General features: G+C 44.0%; 1 protein-coding gene across 1 annotated transcript; it reads right to left on the reverse strand.

The window, feature by feature from the left end:
• Positions 1-1,047: 1,047 nt before the first annotated feature.
• LOC119733637 lies at positions 1,048-12,677 on the reverse strand. The gene is made up of 6 exons (XM_038207041.1): positions 12,436-12,677; positions 9,398-9,785; positions 8,353-8,452; positions 3,770-7,845; positions 3,172-3,305; positions 1,048-1,520 (listed from the first exon to the last, which is right to left on the reverse strand). The coding sequence occupies exons 2-6, from the start codon at positions 9,635-9,637 to the stop codon at positions 1,121-1,123; spliced, it is 4,950 nt and encodes a 1,649-aa protein (XP_038062969.1). The 5' UTR covers positions 9,638-9,785; positions 12,436-12,677; the 3' UTR covers positions 1,048-1,120.
• Between the last annotated feature and the right edge of the window lie 81 nt (positions 12,678-12,758).

Consider the following 12,758-nt stretch of genomic DNA (forward strand, 5'->3'; position numbering starts at 1 on the left):
AAGTCTATGGAGAGTCATTTCAAGTATTTCCTAACAAAATTGGAAACATTTTGTCAGTCCCAGATTCATGTCTAATCATCATCTTTGCAACGAATGACCTTCATTGAGATGATATATGAAAAAAAAAGTGGCGTCAGGTTGCAACATTCTTTCCAATACTTCTGTTGACGCAATACACTCGCAAGTCGAAGAATACACTCGCAAGTGTGGATTCTTAATTTACGATTTTACTCGCGCTTCGCGCCTCGTAAATTCTTAAATTACGAATCCACACTTTCTCGTGTATTCTCCTTAACAGAATGGGCCTTTGAATAGCATCTTGGAGGACAACGCTAGGCATAAGCAGATCATCTGCACACACATAACAATTACAAAACAAAATTCTTCAAGGATGTCTTAATGCATATAGTCTATTTGATCAACAAGACAAAAAAGACAGTGAACATGTGAATTAACAAGAGGAATAAACTGTTTTACAAATTACACTACAAACTGAAAGTTTTCTTGGGCTTCACGTCAGTGCTTTAAAAATAAATCCACCAGCATTGTTACAAAGTAATACACAGACTATTTCCCATCCCCTTGCTGGAACTGCAACTGGAAAGCACCCGCTACGAAGTTAACCGTTTACACTTCAACCGTTGGTTGTGTACGTCTCTAACAATGTAAGTGGGTGAACAACAACTCCTATATATAAGGGGGTGGGAAGCAGAGTGGTGATTCAAATTTTCTTTTAGTGACAATCTCATTCCATATTTAGATCATACGTCGGTGAAGGGCAAAACCTAATTTGAATTACATCACCCCGACGCAAATTCGATCTTATGAATACTTTAATTGCTGTACCCGCTGCTACATGTACATCAGATTCAACCAGCCAACCGATCCCACAAGCTCGATGGTCCAGTTGTAAGACATCTGCACTAAAAAGCAGGAGGTCGCAGTTTCGAGTCCCACCGAGTGATATTTTTCCAACTTTCACTCGAGAAGTAACACACTGAGTGTACAGTGTTTATTGGTCGGTGAAGGGCAAAAACTAATATTGATTTACATCACCCCAACACAAATTCCATCTTATGAATATTTAGATCACATACGAGATGCTCAATTTTTGCATTAGTTAATAATTCTCAATATCCGAGTCATCACTTTCGGGTGAAATGTGCTGATCTTCGCTTGGAATATTTTCACAGTATGTGCACTTGCACAAGTCTGTGCAGGGCAGGTTGTTGCCAAGACAGCTACACCTGCCTTTTGTGCACTGGCTTATTGTACATGAGCAATAGGCTAATGCTAGCACGTTATCAGGGGCAGGGGGAAGATCCATCCAGTGGATTGTGATAACATCGTCGATGATGTTCCATCCTCTTCCATGTGGAGATGGCACTTCGGGACGTGCCTCCAGGGCCCGCTTGTATATGGCTGCCTGGTAGTTAGCCCTCTTTACATGCAGGTGCAAGGCATCCTTGTTTGGCGGCATCAACGTCTCCATCACAGTTCCCAGCTGGAACAGGTTGTATCTGCAAGTGGACAAATTTTGAGAAAAATCCGTTTACTTTTTTGACAGCAATTTTCAATTGCAAGTTGCATTTCTTTAATATGCAATATAACCAAGTTAGGCCAAAAAAAGTCTTCGGTTTCTGGTATGGAACTTGTCCCAAAAGTGGTGCGGCGACGCGGCTTTTTTCTTTTTTTGTAAAGTTGTTTTTTCTTCAAAGGTCGGCTGATGACTGCAAATGGTGCCCGACTAAATTTAGTGCAAAATGTATGGGAGCCCAGAGAAGCCACATAAAAGCTCATACTCGATCGTAAGCCCATCTATTAAAAAAACACCATAAAATTGTGCAGCAGCAGGATTCCAGTCAAACCTGTAAGTTTGGCAGTTTTGAGACATCATATTACATTAAAAAATAAAACTGTTTAACTTTGCCAATGCGCATGGCTACGGCTACGCGCGTGCAGACCAGAAACTGGAGCCTTTTTTCTTGCCTTAACTGACCATAAATTAGTTTTCAATTAGTTTAGTTTGGGGATTTCGGTTAAATTTGAAGGAAACCCGAGTTATTATCTTTTGGATTGATTTACTGAGCAATTTATTTGTCTGTAACTTGAATTCACAAAGCAATACTGTCCTCCATTTGAAGAGAAACAAAATACGAATCGAAAGCACTTTTTCATCCACACACTACGCTGAAGTTAACTAATGATGTGCAAACCTGACCCGAAACCAAAACCAACCCGACCCAAAACCGACTTCGGGTCGGGTCGGGTCAGTTTTGGGTCAGGTTGGTTTTGGTTTCGGGTCAGGTTTGCACATCATTAGTTCAGCGTAGTGTGTGGATGAAAAAGTGCTTTCGATTCAGATTTTGTTTTACTTCAAATGGAGGACAGTATTCCGTTGCGAATTTAAGTTACAGACAAATGAATTGCTCAACAAATAATGAATGAATTGTCCATCTTTTCAGTCGGGTCGGGTCGGTGTCGGTTTTGCATTTACATTTTTGGGTCGGGTCGGATCGGTTTAGCCATCTTTAGAAACAAACGAAATAAACTTAAATAATCCAAAACAGTTGAGAAATTCAGGTGATGCAATATTATTGACAGTCACTGTGAAAACAGCCCATTGTGTGGTGTGGGCACTGAGCGCTTATCAAGTTCCCACGGTATTAATTTCTCCAGTCGGATCGGGACTGACAGTGAAATAGATAGATTGCAACAGTTTTCATGATACCGCATGGTGACCATGCGTTTGTTGAACAAGCGGAGTAACTCTCGATCAACCCACTGAGTATGACAGAGAGAGAGAGACGATGGTTTTTGCACAATAATTCATGCCACGTGGGTAAGGGCAGGCACAAAAAAGTGATCACTTTGTCCAAGCAAGGTATTTGTTTTTTTGGGTTTTTTTGGGGGGTCGGGTCGGTTTTACCTTATTTTTTGTCGGGTCAGGTCGGGTCGGTTTGAGGGAGTTAAGAACGGTTTCGGTTCGGATTCGGTTTATATCTCTAATGTTTCGGGTCGGTTTGGCCTGGTCGACCCGACCCGATGCACATCATTACGCTGAACTGAAATGCAACATTTGGTTACAGTCACTCAACAAGCAGGTGTATTGCTTTCTGTGGTTGAATGTGACATGAATTCACAAGCTACTCATGCACGTTGAACACTTACCTAGCAATGTTCACATTGGTGCAATCAAGCTGTCCGTACAGGTGGCAGATAAACTCTTCAGCTCCCGAGATGACATCGGCCGTCACAGTGAAGTCGTCACCAATTGCTCGGAAGACAGGGTACGCGTTGACCTCCTTTAAAGGTAATATACATTTTCAAATATTAAAAAAAAAATTGAAAAATTGAAAAACCGTACTTGACTGTAAGTGAATAATAGTGTCAAGCATTCTGTGAAATCATGGTACCGATGAACCATCGTTGGAAAATAAAACTTGACTGTTTTCAAATACTGCCCTCAATTTACCAAATTTAGTTAGTCCTCATTTAGTTTGCAGTCAGTTACACATCTGTGAACAGGTGCAAGCCAGCTAGTCTGGTTCCCTGACCTGACAATTTCCTAATGTCTATAACTTATTTCGTTTCATCTGAAGTAGGTTCAGGGAACCAGTGGATGCATACAAAAACAGTTTTGTCTTGGTTTTTCCAACATCTATGAACACTTTAAACAGGTCACGTATTACAATATTGGTATAAAATACTAACCCCCAAAATCCATTCATTTCTGAAAATTAATGCAAAAGTTAATGTTGTATGTTACCTTGAATGCCAATTTGGCAGGCGTTGTCTTTCCTTTCCCCCGGAACCCACTTGTGGAGTCACAACCGGTCAAACAATGCAGACCGATCAGCATTTTCGTTCTCTCTGCTCCGAGAACGCGGCTCACTTGTGAGATGTTTACTGTGCGCAAATTCTTTCCCCTGCCGGTGTGAAATAGCAAAGGTGACTCTATAGAGCTGCTGTGATGCAGAGCCAAAATGAAAACATCAGCGTCGGGACTTTTGATGATGATGTTCTTCTTGGGACTGTTGGGTGAGGCCTGAGAGGAGATGAAAGCACAGTGGAGAAGCATCCGGGTGTCTACCTCCTCATGTCGACACTCCAGTTCTGGCACAGTTTCACTCTTGACCTCGCCATTGACATTATACAACACATGGCATTCTTCTCCATGAGCTAAGTAGACCTTCACATCCTTCAAGATGGCCGACGATACTTCCTTCCATATTTGGAACATGAAGTTCACGAAATTGTCTTTGTTGCGACCGAGTCCGAGGAATTTCTTCCACTGAACAGGTACTGGTTTGTGTCTGACATCGGAAATTTTGTTACTCCATGTTCTGCTCCCAGCTCTGGGGTTTCTCTTGGCATTCCTGATGCTAGTTGACAGATACTGGCCGGTAACAAAATGAATTTCTTTCGAACCAATTTGCGATGCCAGACTAACCAGCTTCACCAACAGGCTTTCTGCCAGCAAACCCCACGTCTTGGGGCGTTCACAGGGCCGAAGTGTTTGCAGCATTGCCGTGCCATCCACTACCCAGATGGATTCCAATGGAATTGGGCTTACCGGTGCAACCCCAGCCAGTTCCTCAACATAATGCATCAGGTCAGACTTGGAGTTCTGGTACAGATGGCCACTCTCTGTGGCTATAGGCAGAGGTACGGGCCCAAGACTGAAAGACAACACCTCTCTCATATCGGCTTTCCTTACTTGGCTTGTTACTAGCAGACGGGTAAAGAGATCACGGTTCGCCTTCAATACCACTTGTTTGTCATTGACTCCCAGGGACACTTCTTTACCCTGATTTGAGAATGTAAGCAGCTTGTTCTTCTTCAGTGGGAAAAAGAACCCCACTTGGCCACCCTGCAACCGCTCCTTGATGAACTGTACACATTGTTCCTCTCCAAGGCGCTTGGCTTTCAACAAGTCATCTCTCACTTCATCGCTTGCCGCAACACCAGATGAAATATGAATCATGTCCATTCCCTCACATTCAAAAGGATTCACCATGTTTGAGACGGTCTCTATGACCCGCTGTGTAGCCTTCTCGTCTTGTTGATTGCGAGAGACATCTAGATCCTTGCGCGATCTTCCTCCACCACGTATTTGGCCAGCCATCTCCTGACATTTGTGAGTTATACCCGAACACTGATGCTGTGTCAAGTGCCATCGCTGTTCTGCCCCCGTCTTTCTGGAGATCCCAGTCAGTCCTCCTTTGGACTTGGAGTCCCTGTTGCAAGTCTCCTCTATTAGTTGATCGCAGGGAATCTGAGAGAAGGCACCCTCATCTTGCATCTGGACTGCAAAGTGTCCCATCATCATTTCACAGTGAAGGTCGGGATGTGTCGTCTCCAGAGAACACATTTCGAGCCAGTACGCAGCCCCGTACCTGGAGAAGTTCACTCTGTCGTAAGCAAAAAACCAAGGGAGCATACTTCTCAGGCTGGAAAGATGCAGCTGCCAGTCGCCTTCTCTGCTGGCTCTTATCAGCATCAACAACACTTGCACCATAGACGTATAGGACATCCAGAAGGCAAACGTCTTGTTGACTCTGCAGGCCGCTTCAATATAATTCTTGTACGACTCTTCGAGTCGCATTAACTCATCATTCTCTTCGCTTCTCAACCGATTGGCGAAACCTGAACCAAGGCTGACATAAGACTGCCGCATTCCGTGAAGAAGTTGATGTACCGACTCTTGCTCCTCATCTTGCAGGGTGCCAAGGTAAGCATCAAACATCAGCCGATGCAGGGCTTCACACACTATCTTATGAGCTCTCATTGCCCTGTTGTAATCGTGACCACCCATAACTCCATCTATGGCACCCTCTGCAATCAAACCTGACTCAACCATAACATCCCGTAAACTGCCATCTCCAAATCTTGTACCAAGGCAACCCAGAAAGGACAGGCAGGTGTGGAATACACCCAGTCGGACAACCAACCTCTTGGTGAAGATTTCGTCTTGCCATTTGATCTGCTGGGCCATTGCATACATCGCCTGATCGAACACTAGGACAACTTCACTCAAGTTTAGCTTGTCTGCGTACTCTAAACTTCTGAGGAGTATTGCATACACCGTTTCATGGTCAGTAGGGCTTGCCTCGACCACAGGCAGATACCGGACCAATGCCTTGGGAGGATGCATGGCACCTTGAAGTACAGTGTTGAATCCTGTCCACCCGGGGATAGTCTGGCCTTCGTTGCTGCACCGTAACATGAAGTAGATCTGATCCAATCTGCTTGCATGTTTCTGATCCTCGATGAATTCACGCTCCTCAACTTGAATTCCTGTGGCGAATGGATGTGGACCCTGTTGCTTTCTACCGAAATAAGACGTACAGTGTGACGGCGCTGTCTGGGTTGTCTGTTCTCTGGTTTTGGTCTGTGGTTCATGAGTACCGGATGAAAACGGGTGATGGGATGACAAATAAATGCCAGGTTGAACGATGATTCCAGAGGTGCTATGGGCACCCTCTGCAATCACACCTGATTCAATCATCTCATCTCTCAAACCGCCAAATTCTCCAAATCCTGTACCAAGGCAGCCCAGAAAGGGTAGGCCTACACCCTTCCCAGACAGGGTTTCCCCTCCAAAATCAATGTTATCCCACACCAAGGTAGTAAACGCCCCTACTCTGACATCATCTGGAATGGGATTGTCACCCAATATCAACTGCCTCTTGGCCAAAGCTGTGTCATGCTCCAGCACAGATGTCACGGATGTGCAGTGGCCTAGCCCATTTAACAAGCGAACAAGCTGTGCAGAGCTTGACAGGTGTCGAACGGCCATTGACAATGCAGTGTGCTTCGGTGTGGCCAACTTCCCTCTACTCGACAAGTACAGCACATCCTGGCATACTGACAGCAGCTTTCGGTGGTCTTGCTGCCCTACCTCGACCCGGGAAGTTGCTTCAGGTTCGTCAGAGAAGCCTGTCATCCATGCCATGGCATTGTACAGCTGGTGGGGGACCAGCTGTTCACAGTGACGCAAGGTCAAGTCATCTGCAGTTGGTGGCCAAGGTAATTCGACGGATGGAGGTTCCTTGATGATTTTATGCAGCTCTGAAGATGCAGTGAACAAGGTGTGCGGATTCGCTTGCTGGTGACCAGACACCTTGTGATTGCTTGATGGCCCTGGTCTTGCCTCAACAAATCTGGAGTAGGCCTCCCCAAACGAAGTCTCAGACAAGGTGTCTGTCTCTGAGCCAAGTGCAGCCTCAACCGATTCTTCTCTGGCAAGTGTTTCACAGTAGACTAGGTCTCCCATGCCTCTCGCAGTGCTGGGTTGAAACACAAGCTGGGGAAAGGTGCTCTTCAGTCTCATCTTGAGATTGTCTGCCAGGTAGTTTTGGCAATCCACTCCTTCCAGGTCCCTCACGTACTTGACAAATATCCGTCGCAGTGTGGTGAGGCACAGAACTTCCTTATCCCGAATCAGCCGTTTTCTGATGACATCTGAACAGAACTCGTCATACGCATCGCTGTATCTCTGAGACATCGCATCGGGTGGGTCGGGGGCTGGATGGACCAAGAACCTTGTGTACTCTTGGTAGCACAGGCGATGGTAGCACACCTCAATCGCAAGAAGGTCCTTTCCCTCGATCTGTGAGAGCAACCCTTGATCTTCTTTTTTCCTCGCCGCTTCCAGAAGCTTCCCTGCAGTGAGCGTCTGGCATTGGGAGAGTTTGTCAAGCACGGTTTTCTTGGTCCTCTTGTCCAAACCCCACCTCTGTTTTTTGTTGCAGATGATGCATATACGCGGCAGTGTGCAAACTTTCCTCCTTGTGGGCTCATCGCTGCATTCTCCTCCGTCTCTTTCCTCCGTGTCTGAATCTGAGAACATGGGGGGAAAAAAGTGGGGATGTTTAATTATACGGAGTGCCTGATAAATTGAAATCTGGGGAGATATTAACCCTAACTCCCTAGCATGATTTGCAAGGAACCATACCCATCCTGGCAAATCCCAACTCCATATGGGAAACTGCACACACATGTATTTCTGACCTTGATTCCGGAGGTGGGCCAAACCCAATGCAAAAGACTGTCAGTTTAGGGGTATTGTACCCATCCTGACAGATTCCAACAAAACATGCTGTTGGGGTTGGATGGGTTGAGTTCTGTTAGGGCAAATGGGGAACACTATACATAAAAGAGAAAGCAAACTTTTTTGACAGATATGCTGCACGCCACTCTTAGACATGGCACCCCGGCTTCGCCTCAGGTGCTATGCGCCCCTCGGGTGTTCAAAACGTCATATCCAACATCACAGCAGTCAACAATTGTTAAATATACTCCATAAATAAAACAGCCATGACTCGACAGAAAAAAAGGAAAAGGTACCTTGACTTTCATGTTGTCGTTTCTGGGCGCGTCTCTCCGCACGGCCTACATTGGATACATCGCAGAAACGTTTATAGCACTGCTGATGGTATCCAAATGCCTGTAAGTGTAATTAAGAAAAAAAGTTCAGAAGCATCGCACATTAATCTCATTTCAAATATTTCACAATGCAAACTACAATGTATTATATAACACCCGAGTAAATCCTTGTCATTTGATTGGAGTATTGTAGGTCAAAGATGAAATGTTTAATCCAACTCAGCTTCGCCGGGTAGTATGGAACATTCTGTCTTTAAACTTATGAAAATATTCTCACCATTGCACTCACAAACATTCATTATTTGTATACTATTCTTGGCATTGTTCAATAAAGGGAAATTAAAAAAAAAAAAAATTGGAAGAAAATAAAAATACTGAGGCAAGGACATAAAATACTGAAATATGCATGAGGACGCTATATGAGCTGCTGGCTTAAGAACGGAGAAATGTTGGACTAGTTCATGGCTACTTTACACTGGAAACACTTCGTAACATAAATTATTACTGAGCAAATTGCGGCTTGAGTTGAATGGCACACCTTGGAGTATGACTAGCACATCTGCTGACCCAAGTTCAGTGCGATTGTGTAGTTACTGGCAAGGTGTCCTGAACTGCACAATACCCCTCAAGCCGCCAACTAGTTTAAGTTAAAGTGGATTTTGTTCTCTTAAGTTTAAGGGAACCGGGCCCGTTAAGTACACAATCGCCAAGTTCAGGACCAGAAGCAGATATTCGTATTCAATATTAATTTTTTCCCAAAAGTAAGAGTTTCTTCCTTTACTTCAAATCCTACAATTAGTTGAGGAAAAATTTACTTCATGTTTATGACCAGTGGCTCTTGATAACCTCGTATGTCAACAATGCCATGTTTAGTACAACAAAAATAACACATCCTAAGGAAAACAAATTCTGAAATATTCCTATACCTATTTTAAAAGGCAACCTTATTAGGTTCAACCCGAAGACAAGAATAATTTACATGAACGAACGTTAGGCATATGCCTACCTTTGACAATGATTCTGGTACATCTCCGTCCACGTGCATGCCGATGTACAACTCCGCTTTTTCGACAATTTCTGCTTCTGCCGATTGCTCCACCTTCTTCCACCTACTAGCACAAGCGAGGAATTTTTTCCAGCTTTTTTCAGAGAAAGACAAAACCCTCGATTCTGCGTCCGAAACATGCATAATACACTGCTTTTCATCCGAACTGCCGTCGTCGGAGGAGCTTGTGGCGTCCGCCATCTTGCTGTCTAGAGGTGCCTACGCTTGCTCTTGCTTACGCCGCCCGCTATTGGTCCGTTCACCACAAACGTGTCGCATTGATTGGTCGTTGGGAAAATAATGACGTAATTCTTCACTCGGAATTTGTCAGCGTCGAAACGGAGAAAATCTGAAATTAAAGGGAATATACAACATTTGCTTTTGCTGTAATTTTCAGAAATGGATGGATTTGGCGGTTAGTATTTTATCCCAAATATTGTTCCTGACTTGTTTGAAGTTTTGTGTTCACAGATGCTGGAAAAACCAAGAAAAACAATCATGTTCCCTCACTTGACATGAAACAGAGCAATTTATAGACTTAGGTAAATTGTAAGGTCAGGGAACTAGTCTAGCTGGCTTGTACCCGTTCATAGGTGTGTAATCGATTGCAAACAAAATGCAGACTAACTAAATAAAAAATGGGGGCAGTATTTGAAAAAAAGTCAGTTTTCCAACGCTGGTCGGCCGACCAGCATTGGAAATAGCCACTTTTCTTGAAAATGACAGCACACCAGGTGCTATGAGTTTACAGGATGCATTACACTATCATTCACTAACAGTCCAGTAAGGAATTTCAATATAATTTGGTGTTGTTTGTTTTTCTGATGTTTGCAAATGTTGTATATTCCCTTTAAATGGTAATTTAAGCAAAGACTGGTTTACCAATAAACTGTGGGTTATATTTGTGAGTGCAGTGATTGCCTTGTCATGAAACAGTCGTTGGTGCATCCCCCGATCTGCACGCGGAGTTTGTTTATCAACGCAGGTCACGGTCATGTCCCCTGCGCTTTGCGTACGTGTTTGTACATACGTCCATAGACAATACGCTGCATAAACACAGTCACTCACATTATCGAATGAATCGCTGTGTGATGTCTGTGCTACAGCGGTTGAATTTCACAGATTTGCAGCCAACAAATAATCTGGAGTATCATTGAAGCTCCATTAGGCCAAAAAAAAAAATAAGTCGGTCTCTGGTCAGCGCGCGCGTCGATTTTAATCATGCGCGTCGATCTTTTTTTTTTCCAAAATGTTCCGCGGTAGCTCCAACAGCGCCCTCTATTTCCGCACCTCCTCAATTTTTTTTTACCAAAGAGCACCAAAGAATGGGAAATTGCACCAAGGCAAATGATCGAAAGCACCAAGGCAAATTATGGAGGACACCAATGTACATGAGGACACCAAAAAAGCAAAATAGTATCCCACCTTGTCTGTACAATCCAAGCTTGAAGAAAAAAAAAAAAAGCAAAAAAAAAAAAAAAGCTGCGTGGCCGCGTCAATTCCGGAACTTTGGTCTGACCAGAGACCGCAAATTTTTTTTTTTTTTGGCCTTACTTCATCTTTGACATGTGGCCGTGGAGAAGCCAGTACGTGCTTTCAAAGGTATTTTGTCAAGTATTTTGCGTGATTTTTGGCAACTGTTGTGGCAAAATTTGAAAATTCTAACTTTGAGATTGCTTCCGTCGTGAGGCGCTAGTAAGACAGACCAAAATCCCAAATGTCAAAAGGGGAGTTCTAGCGCCCCAGTTAGTGGGTCTACATGCATGTAGTCGCCAACTAGTTTGGTAGGTCAAATAATTTAAAAGTGGATTTTGTTCCCTTTTACTAGGAACCGAGGAAAGATTTCCGTAAATAATAACAGGTTCTTATATAGCGCTTTTAACTAAGATCAAAGCACTTTACATTATTATTACCCCTAATCATTGGGCCAATTAAACATTCCAACTTTTTTCAAGCTCCAAAAGTTGTATCCTTTATGGTTACATCCTCCACTTTACCCTCTCTACTCACACCCTCTCCTTTCCTTTATTCCTACATGTATTTCATCGAGATTCAAATCTTGGACTCTTGCTTGAAAGACAACACTTTTACCGCTAGACCAAGCGAACGATCGCTTTACAACATGTACAATGATCAATCTTTTGATGTATATGAAGTATCCATTAAAATGAACTCAATATTCATGAGAAATTAAATATTCATAATGACGTATTGCACTATCATTGGCTGGCTCATGCGTTGTCATGGTTGTCAATGTCATGCGTATAACGTACCGCTGTCTTCCAGACACTTCCATCAATTTGACCGGCTGCCTCCAACTTAATTCTGCAAGGCACGTGCATCAAAAATTTGCAATTGCCGAGATGGGGTGAAGTCGAGATGGGATGAAGTGGGGATGGGGCGAAGTGGGATAGGGCGAAGTGGCAAGGGGGCGATGTGGTTCCGGTTAGGGGCGAAGTGGCGGTCGTGTAGTGTAGGGCCCGGTTCCTAAAGGGAACAAAATCCACTTTGAAATTATTAGATCACCAAACTAGTTGGCAACATTCTCAATCCTATGTCATAATAGATAGCAGGCAGGGTTTTGGTTTTTTGAGGGAAATTTGGGGGTAAAATGACGATGACAGCGCAGCGACAACACGCAACCCGAAAATAAAGATGGCGTTCACCGCGCGATGTACCGTGAGCATGCACAGCGCGCTGAATCGCAAGGCACAAACCGCAGGAGAATTGCGATTTCTACCCCAAGTAAGCAAGAGAAACTGTTCAAATTGCAAAATGGGTGTCATTAGTGATTAGAATTGAGAAAAGTCTGCTTTTGATTGTAAAGGTGATTTTTGAGCAATAAAAAACATTTTGACTCCAATTTGATCAAAACAAAACAGGGGCCCTATACTACACGATCGCTGGCGAAGTGACTTGGGGCGAAGTGGAAATGGGGCGAAGTGACTGTATTAAAACATGGTGAACTTAAATTGTAATCATGCCTGTAAAGCATTTACCACAACTCCACGAGACGAATGTTGAAGCAAGCGGTTGAAACGTATTCCCTCCACCCTCACACACCCGTCCCTCTGTTTGCTAGCACAGATTGGACGTCGCCTTTATAGCATTACGACTTAAAACAGTCTGCAAAGTACCCGAGTTCCGATGGCCGTTCCGATAATGTCAACTCAGTTCATTCATGGGCGCTGCCATGTTTGCGAGATTTCACGGTGATTAACTTGCAATCTCGCGATTTTGTGCGAGATGTTGGTTAATTGGCACTGGTACTTGGCGGCGTCAACCAGCGACCACGGCTGCAATTGCATGCGCATGCATAGTC

This window comes from Patiria miniata, unplaced genomic scaffold (genome assembly GCF_015706575.1).
Source record: "Patiria miniata isolate m_02_andy unplaced genomic scaffold, ASM1570657v1 HiC_scaffold_26, whole genome shotgun sequence".
In the NCBI taxonomy this organism is placed as follows: Eukaryota; Metazoa; Echinodermata; class Asteroidea; order Valvatida; family Asterinidae; genus Patiria; species Patiria miniata.